The sequence below is a fragment of the Triturus cristatus genome, chromosome 9 (genome assembly GCF_964204655.1).
Source record: "Triturus cristatus chromosome 9, aTriCri1.1, whole genome shotgun sequence".
NCBI classification, from domain to species: Eukaryota; Metazoa; Chordata; class Amphibia; order Caudata; family Salamandridae; genus Triturus; species Triturus cristatus.
In genome coordinates, this window is record NC_140592.1 from 731,477,479 (window position 1) to 731,498,380 (window position 20,902).

Here is a 20,902-nt window from a genome sequence, read left to right on the forward strand (position 1 = left end):
GGATGCCAGCTTGCATAATTCCGGCATTTCCGGTTCTGCGGCGTAGCAAAAAGATCCAGTTGCGGACGACCCCATAGTTGGAATATCCTCTCTAGAGTGGGTTGGTGTAATTCCCACTCGTGGGTCGACGAGGAGGACCTGCTCAGGGAATCCGCTAGGACATTGGATACTCCTGGCAGGTGTACTGCTGTAATCATGATTTGATGACTGAGAGACCAGTCCCAAATTCTTTGAGCTAACCTGGACAGACTTGGGGATTTTGTTCCGCCCTGTTTGTTCACATAGTGCATACAGGTTGTGTTGTCTGTCTATATTAGCACTGATTCTCCTTGGATCAAGGGCAGAAAGGACTTTAGAGCGAGATAAATCGCCATCAACTCCAACCTGTTGATGTGCCAAGTTCTTTGGTGTGTTGACCATTTCCCTTTTACCGAGAGATCCTCCAAATGTGCGCCCCATCCCTCTAATGAGGCGTCTGTCGTGATTGTCCAGTCCGGCGGCACCAACAGAAAAGACGTGCCTTCTGTCAAGTTGGCTGGATTTGCCCACCATGCGAGTGCTGACCTCATTTGATCTGTGACACGTACCATGTCGTGGAAAGAGCCCGTTACTTGACGCCACTGAACATCCAGTGCTTCCTGAATAGGACGTGTTCTCAGCCTGCAATGGGGAACTAAGGCAATGGAGGATGACGCCATCCCCAGAAACGATTTTAACAACCTCACAGAAACTGACTCTTTTGACTTGATCAAAGAGACCAGCCGTAGAATCTTTTGCAGACGCTCTTGGGAAAGAAACGCTCTTGCTGATACCGTTTCCAGAGTTGCTCCCAGAAAATCTCTTTGCTGAGCAGGATGAGGTTGGGATTTCGCTGCATTTATGGACAGACCTAATGAGCGAAACACGTTCTGGCATAGAAGTATGTGTTGTCTTAGGTGAGTGCTTGACTGAGATTTCAGGAGAAAGTCGTCCAGATATGGAAAAATTTGCACTCCCTGAAGTCGCAGAAACGCTATTACTGGAGCTAGTACCTTCGTGAACACACGAGGGGCAGAGCGCAGACCAAACGGTAACACTTTGAATTGGTAATCGTGTTGACCCACTCGAAAGCGCAGGAACTTGCGATGCCTTTGTAATATAGGAATATGAAAATAGGCATCCTGGAGATCTATAGTTGCCATGAAATCTTCCTGCGAGAGTAGACGCAAGATGTCTACTAGCGTCATCATACGAAAGGATTGGCTCTTTAGGTATTTGTTTAGTGCCCTTAGATCGAGGATGGGCCTCCACTCTCCGTTCTTCTTCGTGATCAGAAAGAATCGGGAATAAAAACCCTTTCCCCTTTGAGATACTGGCACCAATTCTACAGCTCCCTTCTGCTTTAGAAGTCGAACTTGATGCAAAAGTTCTTTCATGTGAGCAGGTGGTGGTCCGGAGGGTGGTGTGGGAGGAGGGAATTTGGTGAACTCTAAGGCGTGTCCTTTTTTCACAATGTCCAAAACCCAACGGTCCCTTGTGATGGAGGACCATTGTGAAAAGAACAGAGAGATTCGACCTCCAACCCTGCATGTCCGGAAAGAGTCACTGTCTTTTAGATGCGTTTCCTCTGTATGAGGATTTCCCTCTATACGACCTGGAGGCCTGCTGTCGTGAAGATTGTTGTTGCTGGCCATTCGAATATCGGTTGGATCCTTAATGCGAAGTGGGTCGCACACCGCTCGTCATACTAGCAAATAGCCCCATAGGATTCTGGAGGATGTAGTGACAGCGGCGGGTACACCTATGCCACGAGTAAAAAGTTTAAAATGCCATCCCTGGACACGTGTTTCGAGGTAATTGCCTCTCGTCAGCAGGGAGCAGGTACGTATGCGGGGTGCTGTAGACTGCCAAAAATTATCAGGTCTAGTACCTCTCACGGCGTGCGGGTGCGGGATCCGGGCTCGTCAACCCATAGCTCAGGGAGCTTTAAATACAAAATGCGAAGTGGGTCGCACACCGCTCGTCATACTAGCAAATAGCCCCATAGGATTCTGGAGGATTTCCCTCTATACGACCTGGAGGCCTGCTGTCGTGAAGATTGTTGTTGCTGGCCATTCGAATATCGGTTGGATCCTTGATTATAGGGTCTGTATTGATTACTACCCCTTCGAAAATTGGAGGAGGTGCCGCGTCCGCGTGCACCACGAAAATTTTGCCTTTGAAATTGTAGGTTTCCTAAGGATCTAGCTGTTTCAGTATCCTTCTTTATGGACTGGAGTGCCTCATCAACGTGACTTCCAAATAACACCTCGCCGTCGTAAGCCATGTTAAGGATCATGGACTGTACCTCCTGTCGAAAGGATGTTGATCTTAACCATCCTTGCCTGCGCAGAACAGCCGCTCCGGCAAGCTGACGGAACCCCGTGCAGGCGATGTCTACTGCACAATCAATTATCTCCGCCGATGCTGCTTCTCCCTCTTGAAGCAACTTCATTGCTTCTGCCTTAGATGGCTCCGGCAACTCTTGCAGCACATCTGAAATATCAGCCCACACTTGTCGGTCATAGCGACCCAAAATGGCCAAGGCATTAGCTGCTCTAACCACAGTAGAGGCCATTGAAGAGAACTTACGCCCTATGGCATCCATTCGACGTCCGTCACGATCCGGTGGTTCAGTGACAGTCGACGCCGGATTTTTTGCCTTACGTTGCGCTGCCTGCGTAACGACTGACTCAGGTTTAGCCTGTCCCGTGAGGCATGCTGGGGTTCCTATTGGTGCTTTATATTTCTTCTCTAATCTAGGCACCTGTGCCGGCAAGGTATTCGGTGTTTGCATCAACTTCTTGCCTTCTTCCCAAATAAATTCCACAATAGGAATAGCATGAGTCTGTTTAAAAGGTTGACTCTTAAAATCATACAGGAAACAATCTTCCTCTCTGCGCTCCGTTGTCAGTTTAAAACGTTGCGCCGCCCTCTCCATTAGTTGGTGAAAATTCGCTATGTCCACTGGAGGTGAATCCCCTGTTACTATCTGAGAGGGGGATGGAGTTTGTGCTTGGTAATTGTCCCACTCCGCCATATCATCGTCATCGTTATCCACATCCCCACTATCATCTGGGATTTCACCCTCTTCTGTTTCTTGAGGGACTTCCTGCGGAGGCTCATAGTGAGGCAACACTCTCTCTGGGACCTGTCTTGGTGGTGCAGACGGTAGCAGAGGTAAAGGATTTACATTTGGTATCGGTGGTATAGTTGTTGGAACCACAGGAGTTAACGGGACCTCAGAACGCTGTGGAGATAGAGGAAAGCGTTGATTGTAGTCGTCCAACATGCGTTGGAGATTAGTTATGAGCGACAATGGAAGAGTCGCCGTTGCATGTTTCACAGGCACCTGCTGTATGTAAACTGGGTCTTCACCCTCACTGCTGTCATCCTGGCATTTAATTATCAAGTCGGATGGGCTTTGCGCCGTTCCAAAGGACTCCGGTAAACCCTCGGACTCCTGATCAGAATCCGTAGCAAATAAAGGGGAGGGAGGCTGCGCATCCCCTACAGGAATAATCTCTTCCTGCCTATCGAGGCTAGAACCAGTTGGTAATGGTGTCAAAGGAACCTCAGTGAATGATGAAAGCGAGGCTGAAGTTGCATGAGGTAGCTGTTCCCTCCTTGACCTTTGGGCAGACGATATCTTGTTCACCCTTATCTTTATGAAAGAACCTGCCGTCGACTGCTGCATGGTATGCACTGTGGACATCTTCAGCGAAGGCCTCGTCGACGGAGCTGTTGATAATGGAACGCTGGTCGACGGAATAAACGTCGGCGGAATCTGTGCCAACGAAATCGGCGTCGACGGAGCCGCCGTCGACGGAGCCGTCGTCGACGGAGCCGTCGCCGACGAGGCTTTAGTCGACGAAGCCACCGTCGACGAAGCCACCGTCGACGATCCCGTCGACGGGATCTTCTTCTTCTTCGTCGACGAAGTGAACGCCGACGAGATCGACGACGTCTTCGACACGGGTTGCGTCGACGGTACCTTTACCTTCTTCGTCGACGACGATGTAATGGGCAAAATAGAAGTCACCGCCCTTGAAGTACTGATGGTCACCGTCGACGAGGATAACGTCGACAGAACACTCGTCGACGACGAAGCAGCCGATGTCGTCGTCAGAGTCACCGTCGACGAGCCAGATACAGCAGATCTCGTCGTCGGCAGCATCGTCGACGAGGCGGACAGTCTTTTTCCTGAGGACTGGGAAATAGACGCCTCTACAGCCTGAGAACTATGTCCCGAAGGCGACAAAACAGTAGGTGAGACTGCAGAAGTGGCAGCTGACAGTTTCTTTTTCTTGAGGAAAGGAGATGGTAACTCCTGCACACTACGGCGCTTAGAGGCTGTCTGAGAACGGCCAGAAAGAAGACTTTCCATGTCAGACACTGGGTCATCTTTATCCTTCAGTCTCTGAAGCCATATTAAGAGACGGCCTTCTCTGTCCTTTAAAGTCTTTGTAGAAAAAGTTCTACAAAATTTACATTTTGCCACTTCATGATCTGGGTACAAACAGTTAATACACTTACTGTGTGGGTCCTCAGAAAATAAACGCAGCTTTCCACACGAAGAACATGGTCTAAACAAAGATTTCTTACTTGAAGACATTCTGACTGACAAAAACTGAGCAGAGCTCAGGGAGACTCCCTGTCACACGACGTGCGGTAGAAAATCTGAGGTGAGGAGCTCTGAGGAGAAGGTTCTAGAGAGGAGCTGGCGCCTGATTGGCCGTAGTTTGGACTAACATAATGACAGAGATAGACTACGAATGTCTTTTTTCTCTTTCCATGTATCTCTATGGAAATTTCATATAGGGACATTCTTGATGTTATTACTTACTTATATCTCTGTTTTTATATGATTACTTATGTATATGTATATATATATATATATATATTATGGCTGTATATATTGCTATATTATTTACCGTGGAACTCCCACTCCGACGACGGGGAATATTCAAGCATGTGAATCTATGAAAGACACCCCAATACTGGAGAACATCGGAGGTGGTCTGGGTGAAACAACCTAAGGAGTGGGAAAGCATGGGGTTAGAGATATAGAGGGAGATAATCTGAGGAGAGCCTCTTGCTTGAGGAAGTAAAGACTAATGAGGAAGAAATAGCTATGAGTGTATAAAGTGAGAACCTAAAACATAGGTGTAAGGAACTGGTTGCTCTACGAACTAAAAAAAATCTAATAGGAGAAAGGGAGGATGATGTGCAGTAAACCCATGTTTTTATGCTGCTAATATATCTTGCACGTATATGGACATAGTCTGTACGGCTGCTTCAGGGCAATCAGCTTAAGTAAGACTTAGGTCTAACACAACTAGTGTATTTGCAAGCTCTTGCTTTGTGCAGGGTAAAATTATTTTTGGCACCGCACACAAGAACATGTCTTCCGTTCTGTACAACTTAGTTTAAAATGAAACGGTTTCCCTTATACTGTTCAACATTAATAGCAGTAAGGAGATTAAACTTTCTAGCAAAATGGCCTTACTAAAGCTCCGATTTTTGGGGTTCTGAAAATAACATGTACTTACACTTTTGACTGCTTTAAATCAACTCTTTGTGAGTGAGAGAGGGGGGGGTGGGGCCAGGACCCTAAGTGATGGGATTCCCTCTGCTAGGTTCTTGGGGGTCTAAGTCTTCCTTACAGAGGATAGCTTTTCAAGAATTCCTAGGAAGGATTTTAGGAGTCAAAATCTTCCTTGAACAGTGTTATTTTCAGCACTCATTTGACAGCTGAAAGATTTGACATCTTTCAAATTCAAATGTCCATACCACTCCATAGTGTGAGTCCCAGGCCTCTTACTGTTTTTTTTTGTCCAATCTGAATGGGTGACCAGGAACATGGTGCAGGGCTAATTTCTGAAGATTACCATGTTCCTGAACAACTTGTATATTGTGCAAAGCACTTTGTAGGTGATTGTTTGTTGTGCAGGGAGCCAGTATAAATAAATACCTTTATGATGGAAGGATGTGTCAAACACAATTGCGCTGCTTGGTTCTGGATTCTCTGGAGGTTTTGTGTTTCTTTCTTTGCAGCTCCTAAATAGATTACGCTGCAGAATTCTTAGCAGGGTTGGATCAGTGCCCTAGTCAATTCTATTATGTAGTTCAACAGGAGCAACAGCAGATCTTTCTTAGTCTCATCGTGGTTCTGTGTGCCATCATGTACATTAAGAAGGTATGGCCATGTTGGAAATTCACTTCTGCTAGTGGTCACAAAAACATATTAAAAAGGCAGAAGAAAGAGGGAAAATTCCTGGGGTACGCTGCATATGCCTTCTTCAGTGGCGGAACAGGAGTTGCTAAAGTTATTATGTGCAGCTAAATACAATTGTGAGACACCCACCCCTGATGTAAAATAAATGATACACCAGCCTAGGCGTAAACTGAGACAGGAGTTTCAGGGACTCCTATTGCTCATCATTCCTATTTTTTTGTTTTGTAAGTTTGGAGACCGCACTATTTGTGTGAAGGTGGGCATCCTATGGAATTTATTACCAACCCACATCGACTTGAAAGTCACCCATCTGAAGTTTCTGACCACCTTTAACATATAACTATTTGACCAGTAAACTGAATTGAATACAGAGGTCAAGCTGGTGTTCTCTGATCACTCTTTGTTCCCAGTTTCAGAGACAAGATACCAGATTGAGGTTAAAGGGGATCTATAACTGTTCTTAACAATAGATAACAGATGTAAAAACGACAGCTAAGAGAAAGGAATAAAGGCTACCAAACTAAAATAAAAGTGCTTTTAGACTTGCGAACACAGACAGTCCTAACTGGCAGAGTTGCCTAGTTTTCTGTTTCACACCTCACAGGGGTGTGCTTTTGTCAGATTGCCATTGCAACCTCGAGCATGAAACTTGGAATTCTAGCTTGCCATCATGGGTAGTCTTATTCAATTAATAATCATTATGTCTGTGCTTCTGAGCAGCAAAGCAGGGGACATTTTCAAAGGTGAATATTTATTTCCATGAGCATTTAAACATTGTCAATTTAAGACATTTTGATTATTTGATCCCAATTTTAATTAAAATCAATATTAAATAATCAACTTTTAAATTGTTTCTTTACAAATTTGTAAGATATTAAAGTTGTGTTAAATTGGAAGAATGTTTAAATGAAGAGGCAGGCACTCACTTCAATTCAGTAGGCTGCTCTGGATTCCCATATTGCAAAGCAGTCAGTTCACTCACATGTCACTTTTACAGGTGCGCTAAAGGAAGGATATTAATCACTATGCCATTATTCGTCCTCCTAGTTTTACCTGAGAGACAGTTGGGATGTTTATGTAGTAAACGAAAATATATATGATGGAGGACTATAGATACAAAGCAAGTAACATTTCCTTCGTGAATACTCATTAAATTTACAGGGGATTGAAAACATGAAAACCAAAGAAGATGTAAAAGTATCAATTAAACAAGTTCTGCAGAGGCCTGATGTCAAAAGGTTTAGACTAATGTCCAGGAGGTAACTCCATAAATTTTGTACATTGTAACATATGTCTAGTGAAATAGATTCTTGGTGCGATCTAGATGGGGTAAGTCCCATATAAAGAGCACAATATTATATATTTGGAATGCCAGGTTCAAGAAGTCCTTTATGTCCCCTCTTGACTGGCAGGGCAAAGTGTCCAGAAAGAAAAGTAATCTAAAACAAAGATAAACCCACACAATACATCTGTTGTCTTTTATACCATTAGCAATGTGCACAATCAGACCAGAGTTGTTCATGAATCAGGAACTACAAAGCACAAACATACAGTTTGGGTCAACATCTGATAGCAGTTATTGGCAATATTGTTATGGCTTGTACAATAAATGCACAAAATATCTGGTGGTTTTCTGAGGAAGTAAAGGACCTAACAATACACCTAACGATCTCAAAAGGGATGAAAACTTCAAATGTGCAAAAAATGCACAATCCCATGCAGTGGAAGAAAGGTCTAGGGATCAATGTGAACATGGCCAGTGGCATTTGTCTGCCACACTTATGCACATCGCTACTGAAGTAAATGTTGGTCTTTTGTAATGCCAGATGTTCTGGACTAATGGGCTGCAGCTTGGACACCCTGAAATCTGAAGGAAGGGATCTGGACAAAGCCAAACATTACAGACTAGGGAACCTGTTTGGAGTCTTAGCAAAGAATTATGGGAACGTAGTTTTGGGGAGAAGAGAAACCTGGGCACTGAAGCTTCCATAGTGAATCTGAGAAATTAGGGCTTTAGGGGATAGAAGCAGTTTTGGCAAGATGGCCTCGAGAAAATGTATAGGAGGGAATGGTGGAAATGTAGAAAGGTGTTTAGGAAACTTTTGTACATATTACAAAAGAAATAAAAAGTTTCGGAAGGATGGCAAGAGGACAAGTGGTGAAAACATGATGGGAGTGGAAAGCACAGGGAATATACCAAACAGGGAGACCCGGTGATGGGAGTGGTGAGAGCCTGGTGAGAGGGATCAAGAGTAAAAAGAATCTGAAGACACAGCACAGATTCACTCATTAAACTCAGTCTAAGATGAAAACTTTGAGGGAAAGAAGGTTGCGCAGCAACACGTATTAATCCCACATTAATCATGGGTGCGCAGCAGAGCACATCTGTGCCTTGGTATCCCGATACTTAAGCAGAGCAGTGTAATGCTAAATCCTTGGACCAACTTTATGAAACATGAAGATTTAACAGATTCCTTGAGTGATGCTGTACCCTAGCATCCAGGCCTTCTTGCACAAAATGCACAACAGCCTCAATGGCCATACCCCACCCTTAATCCAGGAGTCAGTGGTACTGGGGGTGCAAAATACACTGAAAGCATAATAAGTGGCTCCTCACCGTTTGATGTCGTCAACACAGCTGGCATACACCCAATACAGGACGATGGAGAAGCAGTACAGGGCTATCAGCACTGAGATAGCAGAAACGAAGTAACAGAGTGAGAAGCTGCTGAAGCCGGTGATGTAGAAGAACTTGCCAGTCTCATTGTATGATGCTGTTCCATACAGAATGCACTGCCCACCAAACTCCCCCTAGAAGGCAAAATGCAGCAAGTGTGAGGAGCACATAAAAGAAAACAGAGTAAAAGATGAGGAATGGGGGGGAGAGACAGATAGGAAGGGAGGAAGAGAAAGGCAGGAGCAAGGGCAGGAAGGAAGGATGCATTGAAAGAGACCTGTAAGTCAGATGTGAAGAGATAGTAATCAATCTTTATTTTAGACCTCATTAAGGATAAACAAATGGTTACCATCATAAAGTTAATAACACGTAAAACAAAGTCTAAAAACGTTTTTGTTTTAAAAAAAAAAAATGTAAAACTAATGTGCTCATTCTGTAGACGTAGGATAAAGGTTTGTAATTCACTTGCCAAGGATACGCCAAATTTAAGAAAAAGTGGATGTAAAAACTGTAACCCTTGCAATCTTAAGACAGAGCAAAAAAGATTTATTAAATTCCTGAGTTCCATTATTACATAAAGTACAAATACGCCCATTTTATGCTAGTATTGTCTATTCCCCAGTGACTACTCTTAAAGAGGACTTAAAAACATTCACCATACTTTATGATCAAGAGATAATTCAAGGTGTGCTTTTTTTTTATTGAAGCAAAATCCACAATGATATTGTATTTACTAAAACATTAGCAGTGGCCCTCAACACGTCTTTTGCCAACCTGAGAAACTAATGTTTTTATAGATAGTTGACCAAAGGATAGTCTCAGGAAGGTTCCCTGAGAGTATCCAGAAAGCAGCAGGGCATAAAACATTTTGTGGTAGGAACTGTTTGCCACCTTTCCCCTGATAGCAACATTCAACAATTCTCTCAGGGAATCCTCTACTGATTGGATCAACGAAAACCCTAATGGATCACCGCAGCCATAACTGTAACATAAGTACTAGACAAACCAAATTCAAGTCTTGTAGCGTGAATGGAAACTGCGAAATTTAGGGAGCAAAGTTTTGTAGAATTTTTCTAGAACCAAGTAGTATAAATGTACCCGTTATTCCTTAGGTCAACGAAGGAGATATTTTAGTTGTGTGTATATAGTAATTATAGATGGTTGAAATGTCTATGGCCTACAAAATTGTAAAAAGAACTCCCCTCCCTTCTACGGGACGCCCTCCAGAAGATCTCGGGACCTTGAGATGGGAACCCGCATGCTTCGAATATCTGGGAGTGAGGGTATATCATGAAACGGACGACCTAATAGAGGGTAATGTGGGAAAGGGCATACGTGCTCTCCGTGCCTCAATGGACTTTTGGGGTCCCTTCCGCTGTCAGTGGCAGGCAGGATGGCCCTCCTGAAGATGGTGGCGTTGCCCCGTCTGCTCTATGTATTTGTGACGCTCCCGATTTGCATCCCATTTGCGACATTCCACGAACTGAACTCACAGATTATACATTTTTTGTGGGGATCGGGACGCAGACGAGTGGCTCTGCACACGATGCAGAGCACCAAAGCCACGGGAGGACTAGGGGTCCCTGACCTCGAGGTTTACTATCTGGCAGCACAGCTGCAATGGTTCGTAAGATGGCTGGCGGGCAGTAGAGACCTAGAACGGATGCACTCACAGTTTGCACCAGAACCCAAAGTCCTAACGAAAATGCTGTTAAGGCTGAGGTAAAGGCCCCATAGGAGGACGGATGAAGAGATGGTAATTACGAAAGTGCTGGGCGAGATGGCTCCAAAGATCAGGCTGCAGGGTCCCCTACTTGCCAGACATACCTATCGATATGCTCCGCCAACTACCACATGGAGGGAACTGGGCTGGGCTAGATGATTGGAAGGAAGCAGGGCTGAAAGACCTTTTCAGGGAACCCCAAATGGCTCCATTTGAGGATCTACAAGAGGAGTTCAGCCTGCCGCAGGGGCAGTTCCTGCTCCACAGGGCTGTTACAGCAGCATTCCGAAAACACTGGGCGACGGGGGCGACTGAGCCAAGAGCGCTAGACTGCTGTAGATATGTAGTCCTCTCTGCAGGTAGGATTAAAATAGTCTCTTGCATATACAGAGCCATTAGGCGGGACATCCAGAGGCCCATGGAGCGGCTGCGAGCACAGTGGGAGGAAGACCTAGGAGTACCCATTATAGAAAAAGATTGGACGTTATTGTGGAACACACCCTGAAGGTCTCTAGGAACGCAAGGTTCAAACTCATAAACCAATATATGCTTCACAGGGCGTACTTAACGCCAGCCAGAATCAGACGCTAGTTCCGGGCGAAGGAGGCAGCATGCTCACGCTGCGGGGTTGAGGAGGCGCATTTCCTGCACATGTTGTGGGACTGCCCAGGTTTGAGAGAATTCTTGGAGGAGGTACTAGCGACTATTGAGAGAGTCATTGATAGGACAATTGACCACACGCCGCGCCACTGCATACTGCACTGGTTCCTGCATACGGCCAAGACGAAGGTTACTGGGCATTTCCGAGACTTAGCATTTGTACTGGCGAAAAGGGAAATCACAAAGAATTGGAAATCTACCAGGGGCCCCCAAATAAGGTGCTGGAGAAGGGAAATGGAGAAATGGGCAGCTGCAGAACATAGGGTCTTATTGTGCGCAGCAAACAGAGACATGGAAACCTGGAAACAGCGAGGGCCTGGGGTGACCTTGTGAATGACCTACAATCTCCAGACCTAGACGATACAGTAGATGACCAACCGGATTCACAGCCGCAGATCAGGGACGGGGAAATAGGGACATTGGAGAAATGAGGGAGGTAACGACCCCACGCAGTGATGAGAAACACGACGCCCCCCGCTGCCCCCCAGTCCCCACCCACCTATCGAGCACCGCCCAAAGTACGAACTATACGGATAGCTGAGGACATAATACTCACCGCTGACACATATAACTGACACTATGCAACTTGTTTAGGGAAGGGGGGGGGAGGGAGGGAGTGAGTTGAAAGTTAGACCTGGATGGACCGGTTGCCCAATTTAAACTAAACGGATTCTAACATGGAAGACTCGGAGTACACTGTAACGTACAATGTGGAACAACGTCTGACACTCGAGATGTAATAGAACTTCTGTGAATGTTATGCACACTAAATGCCAAAAAAATCTGTGATAAAAAAAAGAACTACCCTCCCTCATCCAATTGGGCAAAGCCTTTCCTCCTTGTCGGAGGATATAGTGCTTATCACTTAGACTACATCTCCCTTATTGGGGGTAAGTTTTTACCCTTCCTAATTTTTCCTGACCTAGTAAAAATGAGTACTTTATACATTTCTTAGTTCTACTCCTAAAAATCATCACCTCTGTTTTAAAAATATGTATGCGCAAAAAATGAGCAGACGCATAAGATAGTAATTCAGCTAGATCTTTTTGAAGGACTTTTGCAGTTCGGTTCAATTAGATCACATTGTCAGCATAGAGTAAGGTGCACAATGAGTAGGGTGTAAAGCTTAGGGCACACCAGTGATATGACTTAGCCAAGATGATAAGTCAAATATATGAATAGAGAATAAGGGCAACAGCAAGCATCCCTGCTTCAAGCCGTCCTTAGTTTGGATCCTCAAGACTGACCAAAACACCCTCCGAGGAATAACTGGTACGAAGTGGAGTGAAGGGCAATAATTAATTTCAGCACCCCTGGGAGAATGTCGAGTGCAATCAATCATTGTTTTTTCCAAGGACCTGTTCTAGCAACTCTGTTGAAGAACAGTACACTGGCTGACCCCATGGGCACAAACATAACGACCCATTATGTCCTGCATTACAGCTAAATTACCAAGGGCTGAGCAATTTGCTTTAAGGCCAGACTGCTCAATCTGAACTATTTAATTATTTTATTCCGAGTCCTGACGTCTTCCAAAATACTTTCTGCAAAATCTGTACCAACTGAGTTGAGGAGAGCATTTTGTAGCTTGTAGGTAATTTACAGAAGCTTTTTGTAAATTGAACTAATTATACTGCTTGTCTATGAGCCAGGAATAGAGTCCGATCCGTAGCAATGAGAAAATAAACAGGTCTCGAAACTGGCCCAAAGTTCGGGTTTTTTATTTTTAATCACAGCAAAAAGAATCTGACAAGGCCTCAAGCCCTTAAATGTATAGCTCCATAGATATAATCAACTATAAAGCCTGATGAAGAGGATTCATATTCAGGAAGACAGAGGATGTTCCCATCCAACGTACCAAAATTAATACCAGGGCATCATAAAGATCAGATAAATAATTAATGTACTCCTTTTAAAGAATACTTATCAGTAATTTAGGGACCTTGGTTCCACATTGTTCTGCAATTATGCATCAAAATTGTCTAGAATTTCTGGATATTACAGTTGGGCATAGACCAATCCACAACTGCTTTTTAAATGTAGCCTGGTATCTAGCTTTCCTCTAACACCACACACCAATTAATCTAGCTTGGCTTGGCAAACAACGCATGAACAGCCGAAGGATATGCTAATTTAATTCTGAAGATATTTTCTGCTCAACTCTGTCCCTGATGCTGGTCTGACAGCCTAATAAAATGTGTTGCTGACCTGCTTTATTTATTTAGACAAATGTTTTCATACATTCCTTTAAACTCATCAATATTACTTTCATGACTAATCAGGATTTCAACTGAAATAATTAACAGATCTTGATGGAATAATAGATTTATTGGGCTCTAGTGTATTCAGTTACAAGATATCTGTATTATGGTTGATCTGCCTTTTAGATCTTATCGACGCTAAGAAACTAATAATAGGGATTCTATCTTTCGATGTGTCACTGTTGCTACTCAGAGGAGTGGTCAACATAACAAATCATTTCAAAAGAATCAAAATCTCACTGTTTACTGCTGCTTCTTTTATTACACTTTAGATCTTCAAAACAGGGTTCTGATAAAAAAAATCCTAAATCAAAATGGCTGGTAGGCCCAGAGATGGAAAAGTGCCAAAGGCAGAACAATGTGGTGTAAAGGGGCACACTAGATTACATAATCCCTACACCATGCATTAAAGTTTCAAAGACCTTTCCCTACATATCAAGATTAGGCCTGGATGGAGTTAGCAGAACTCCGTGAACTGCACGGAAAAAACTCTGCTGTGTTCTGCAAAGTTCCGCAAGAGACGGAGTGAGGCAAGTGGCACAGGTCTCGCTGATTTGAAGCACCGAAAATGTGCCCTGCGCTGTGAAATCAGCGTGAAAGGCACCATGTGGAGTGCAAGAGGGTGCAGCTTCTTTTTGCCGCTCGAGTGGATGTTCTAATCGAGTGGCAGCTTACTCAAGGCAAGCTGCAGGTTTCTCAATGCGAGCGGTAGCAACCTGCAGCAATGGCCCGCGTAGAGAAATCTCGCCGGGGTTGGTCCACCGTGTGATTTTCCGGGCTTGCACTCGCCAACTTAACGCTGGTGAGCCGTGAGAGAGGAAAATCTCCGCTGAGTTTTTGAGAACTCCGCGCTCTTTGCAGAGTGAGAAAACCTCCACAAACTCTCCAAGTGGAGCTGAAGTTTAGGCCCAGGCCTAATCAAGATAACATCCTGTCAACCTGCACATTCTAACTTGGTAATTACGCTACCAAGAAAAAGAAAGAATACTTCACCTTCAATACAATCTAAATCCACCAAATAATTTCAAGGTTGGACTATGGAAACCTCACCATGTCATCTAACTTGCTGGTGAGGTTTCCTCAGTCATTTCCGTACTTGCAGGTGTCTTTTATTGGTCACCTAATGGTTTGATCTGAAAGTTCTAAAGCATCATTAATGGCAAAATAATATATTTTCTTGGAAAGGAATAATGGTAAGAAGAAGTGACTCAGATCGTCACCAGGGAACAAGAATTACTTTTATCATGTATGAGAGCATTGCTTAAGAAGAAAAATTCATCTGCCAGTATTTGAATTTGTGATGCAAGGGAAAGAAATAATTTTCACTTGCAAAGTGTGAATTGAAGAACTCCTCTGTTGCCTTCTGCACCCCTGAGGAGTTTCCTCTCATCATTTACTGAGTAACCAGTATGTGCCACCCTCAGTGTGCTGCTCAGCCAGCACGTCCCATGCACTCACCTAATAATCACTGGAGTACAGTTCAGAGGGCGAGATATGAACCAGGCAAAAGTGCTAAAAAGGGAATCAAATGTGTCCCAGAGAAACAAAGAGAAATAAATGTTCCTTTTTTATTTAGATGATTGATATCGACACAACTCTGCTTAGGGATAAGCTCTGCTGGCCCATACTGCAGTGCATGTTCCTGTCATTGGGGTGCTGATGGAAAACTGACTGCCTGGAAGATTAAGGTTGCGAGTTAGCTACCAGTCTTGCTAATGAATACAAACTCATCACACACTAAGAGAGTCCCACATCAACACTGCATTCATAAGACATCTCAGAAACCAATAGAAATAGATGAAGCAAATTTACTAAAACACACAGAGTATACTGAAGGAAGTCGAGTTACACGATACAAGCATTCCAGACACACTCTTTAATAAGGAATATCGCCCAGATCCTCCTGCACCTCTCCTTAGCCTCTCTGGTAATGCAGAATTTGCTTCAAAATATCAGTGTTTTTTTTCCAAACAGCATATTCCATCACTTATGAAACTCACCAGACGCTCTAATACCCTCTCATAAGTTTTCCAACGTAAGAGCTAACCACAGCTTCTAAAATCCAAGAGTAAGCAGCTTTTCCCAGAACACACTAGTAATAGGCTGTCACCAATCTTTAACTTCATCTTCCAAAGATTTTGCATTGTTCGGCATGCCATGAGCAAAAGGAACTATCATAACCCTTGTTCACATTTAGCCACAATAACATCCTCAAACACTCACAGATACCGGAAAATACTATAACCATCTGTCAAAACCTAACAGATAGTTGCACAATCTCCCAAATCAATGGCAATTACATTGATCACCAATGAAATCATACCACCAACAGAAGCTCTTCCTATGCTATTAAACAAAACACCCACAACATTAACAAGCATTGGCATAGCCAATAGGTCTCGCCTTTGGGACACTATAAGTGTTTACCCATGCAACAGTTGATGTTGCACCAAAGATATTGTGCAGCATAATTAAATACTTATAAGGTCCCAAAGGTGAGACCTATTGGCTATGCCAATGCTGGTGTTATCCTTGTTGTTTCACTGGAAGGGAAAAACTGAATTATTTTCTTTAAAATTACCTAAAAAGAATTAATTAAAAACTGCTTTTTTTCAGGGTCCTTTCTTTAAACAGGGATTTCTTCTTAAGAATGTTCTCTCACTGACATAATCCTAAATAAAAGGCTGGCTGCCCCGGTTATAAGTCTGCGGAAGCAGCCTGAAATTTACAATCGGATTTTGTCTCACGAAAGTAACACTAAGTGACCAGCAGATATAAACAGTCAACGTCTCAAATAGCGGGAAATATTTATTCCCATTTTGTTAACAGCTACCCTGGCTGGGTTGAAGCATTTTATTTAAAGAGTCATAGTGCATTAAATCGGTTTGGAAATTAGAATAACTATTGCAATTGCATCATATATCCTTAAAATGGCAAAAGATTAATTACACATTCACCCTACTACTTCAATATTGAGAAAGGAAAACTAGTACGAAAAACAAGAACGGGGAATACATTTTTTATAAGCCGAACTCCTTAAAAACCACACGTTCAACCCTGTGAACAGACGCCCTATAATCTTTCTTGCGGCGACTACAGATGATTACAGCACACAAATGATAGTTTTGACCTGCAGCTGGCGATAGGTGACCATGTCCAGAAATTACTATCAGTAATACCCACGATTTGAAAGTATCCAAAAGTGTGATAAGGGACACACGCGACGATTGCAGCATTTGAAAACCATATTATGCAGCAGGAATGGTAAAATTATAGGACGCGTGCTGAGGAGGCGTGCCATCACACAGAAACCCAATGCCTAAAATAAAAAAATAGCCGTGCACGATTGAGTGAATAGCTAAGGCTTTGAAAGCAAAGCGGATATTTCAAAGCACATTTACGAATGCCGATATTTTAAAACAATGTGGATATAATGCTAAAATTTGTCAGAAGCACATTGACAAATGCTGATAGGTGCGTGCGTGTATGCGTGCAGTCTTCTCTTTTTCAAAACACATACTCGTGCTTGTGGCGCGCCGCTGCGCACTCCCGCAAGGCGTATGCCGCCACAAGCACGAGTATGTGCTTGGAAAAAGAGCTGCATGATGGCTAAAGGTCTCCTAGGCAGTGCATGCGCACTGCATAGGCGAGACCTAAATAACCATTATACCGCAACCAAACAAAGCTAACTTTCACACCACTAATATCAGGATGCATCAAAAAACAAAGTGAAGGATGGAATGCTTCAATTAATCTCGGCCATTGGCGATCGCTTGTGCCGCATCCAAATCCATTGTTTCTCTGCCAACTCAGTTGGAACCCAGCCATGAGCAAATCAGCCTCGACCCTGCTGCAATAGGAACAGTCTAGCCCAAACTGCCTGACCAGGTACTCCCCTGAACCAGAACACAAGCAACCCAGGTCCAATTTTGCTCTTATTATGTGCTCATCAGCCAGGTATAGCTTGATTTCAGTGGTTTAGTAAGCACAGGACCAATGTCTTGGCAGGAAAACAAAGTGGTGAGACGAAGAGGTTATCTACCACCTCTGAGCCCAGTGATTACACACTGCTGATCTGAATATTGAGCCCGTCGTCTTACAAAAGATGAGCCTCACATCCAACTGTCTCCTGCCTGTCAACCAGGATGCTTAGCATGCCCTCCTAGAAAGAGAAGGTGCTCATCACTTTCTACCACTAAGTCTTTGAGCAGGATTCCAGCTCCCTACTCCTCCTAGTCCTTCCTTGCCAAGAACAACAAACAGGAGCGATCACTGGAGACTAATCTCCCTGCTAACTGAGAGAAAATGATTCCTGCCTCACCACACCACATACCCATGGCTATCTTCAGGGACAACAATAATACTGCAAGCCACGCCCCCAAAGACAAGCTCCCTCCCTCCTGGAGCTGGCCAGTCCAAGACTCCCGGATCTCAGACTCCCCTACCCCCTCCTCCATGAATACGACTAAGAGACATGCTCTGCTGGAAAGCCAACTAGAAATCGTAATACAAGGTATCAACAAAATCCTATTGAACCTCCCCACACCTACGGAGCTCACCCAATGCACACACACACTACACCCACAGCGACCAACACCAAACACATAAACCCCCCTAACGCTCAAAGGCACAGCTGGAACACAACCCCACTCTTGAACCAACCTTAGAGGCCCAAAAGAGCGAGTGCCGTAATGTCCATGAGAGAGGCGACCGATCTTGCCAACTCCTACGGCACATCATCCTCTATTGTCATCCCCAACTCCCAAATCCAGGTTATCACTGGATTTGGAAGAGACAGCGCCCCACCCAGTACGCAGAGGCCTCCATCCTTTCTTACTAATATCCCCATGGCCCCGCCCCCTAACGAAGAAAATTAACAACAACGGGACGACCAACTGCATGCTTATAAACTGCAGCTCAGCTACTGTAACGGAGCAGGAAGGACCGCGCTGGAAGAAAAGACGGACTGGTGGTCCTACGTGCCCTTCTCACCCCCTCTTGTCCCCTTATCACAGGAAGACTGGGTGCAGTCCACGGAGACATCGACTCAGGCTCAAATCGAAGGAGCGGAGCCCTTTAACTGGGCTGACTACACAACGGGAGAGACGCCCCCTGGTGACGTCACGACGCAGGGAACAACAAAAGCACCCGAGACCAGGAAGTGGACGGACGGCGATTCCCGGAGGAGCGGAGCAGGAGAGCGGAGGGTACGAGAGGAACCGAGCAGCGGACTGGACCGAAGACCCTGGACGACTGACGAGGAGGAACGAGGACAAAGCGGAGAGAAGGAGTACGGACGGCAAGAGGGCCCGGGACCCCACAAAGCGCCCCGCCACGTTCCCAGAGTAGGAGCGTGGCTAGGACAGGTACGGGACCGCGTAGTGGGCTGGATGGGAAGGAGGGAGATTGCGCCTCCTTAATTGTGTTGTGCCCGACATCGTGCCTTTATCACCTGTTTGTTTTAGGTTTCTCCCTACCCTCATTTGCTTACACATCCCCACACGTTCTGGAAATCACTGTTAGCACGCCGAGGGAGAGGGAGGGGAGGGGCGTGTCACTACTGCACAATTAGGGGTCTCCTCACTCCCGGTCCCAGGGACAGGTAGTATCGGGCTGAAAGCGTCCCACTGACCATATACCTTGTCTTTCCTTACTTTTGGGGCCATCCACTTCCCTGGGGAGACCGGAAAGACCAGAAGAGTCGGGGTTCAAGACCCGCCGAAGCCGAGGACCCTCAAGGCGGACGAAGTACCTCAGTCAATCACCACGGATAAAGCCGCATTTGCCCGTGAAAGACTAACTAGCAGACAAAAGAAACGCTATACCTCAATAAAACCCCGTTTAAAAAGAACCTGTTCTCAGTCTATCCCTGCGCCGTCATTACAGCTACCAAACACGCAACTCAACTGGCAGAAACCATCCTCACCCATGACATTGACATCACATTCATCACGGAAACTTGGCTGAATGAATCTTCTTCCCCAATCATGGACATGCTTGTGCCCCCGGGTTTCTCTATAATCAATAAAGACAGGAAAAACCAGCGAGGCGGGGGTGTTGCAATCATCCACAAGAGCAACATCTCTATAACGGAAACAGACTCCTTCAATTACAACTCTTTCGAATACCTAACCTCAACCATTAAAACGATCGACAACAAAATGATATACTGTCACCTCCTCTACCACCCACCAGGCAACACCCTCTCGTTCAGAGTGCACCTCTCCGACCTGATAACTCACTGCTCACTCTCGGATTCCAACAATATAATTCTAGGTGACCTCAACCTGCACAGGAATGAGGAAAACAACTCTCTGATCCAATCTCTGAATGATCTACTTTGCAACAACAACCTTACCCAGCATTGTACAAAACATACCCACAACAAAGGCTCTATCCTGGATGCTATCATAGCTCATGAGGACTTAGTCATTATCGACCACATCCTTCCTGTTGACTGGTCAGACCACCACATCATTCTTTTCCACATCAACCAAACGATCCAAAGCCCTCCTCGTACACCTGTTTCCACCCATTGGATGAGAAATCTCAGACAGATTCCCCTGGCCGACCTGGAAGATAGGGTAAGCTCACTCTTTCCAACCATCCCATATGGCCTTTCCGCAACAGAGCTCACCGCGCATTACAAGGTCACAATGACTTCCATACTAGACCAAATAGCTCCCTTGAAACAAAAGAGAGTCAGAAACATTCCATCTAGATCCTGGTTCAACATAGACCTGAACTCCAAAAGAAGACAACTAAGAACTGCTGAAAGAATCTGGCAGAACAACCCATCCACAATCCACCTCGATCAACTCAAGTCTGAACGCAGCTAATACAAAAAACATCAAGAATGAAAAAACGTCCTTCTTCTGTGATGCACTAGACCATGCCAAAAACCGACCCAAAGAACTCTTCAGTATCATTAGACAACAAACATCCAAGCCCCCTTCATCCACAATGCAAGCGTCCAAAGAGTTATGTGATAACTTTGACAACTTCTTCAATGAGAAAATCACCAAGATAGAGCTCTCAATGGACGACTACCGCCAACCTCCCATCGATAGCCAGCTCCCCGGGGCAGAAAAGAACAACCCACCCAACCTCCCCCCAACAAATGGAAATCTTTCAACCCCATCTCCGAAGCAACGATCATCGAAATGATTACCAGTTCCAAACCCTCGTCACACATTGGTGACCCTATACCGGCCCAACTGGCTAAAAAGCTTAAACTCACACTGGCCCCTCTCTGGACCAGGATTATAAATAGCTCCCTGAGAACCGGAGTCAAGCCAGACTGCCTCAAAATCGGTCAAGTCACG

General features: G+C 44.8%; 1 protein-coding gene across 1 annotated transcript in view; it reads right to left on the reverse strand.

Annotated features, from left to right (window-relative positions):
* Positions 1 to 20,902, reverse strand: part of TMEM179B (transmembrane protein 179B) — an 85,174-nt gene that overhangs the window by 59,699 nt on the left and 4,573 nt on the right. The window contains exon 2 of the mRNA XM_085625953.1: positions 8,874 to 9,067. Coding sequence (XP_085482079.1) covers positions 8,874 to 9,067 — 194 coding nt within the window. The remainder of the gene's footprint in view (positions 1 to 8,873; positions 9,068 to 20,902) is intronic.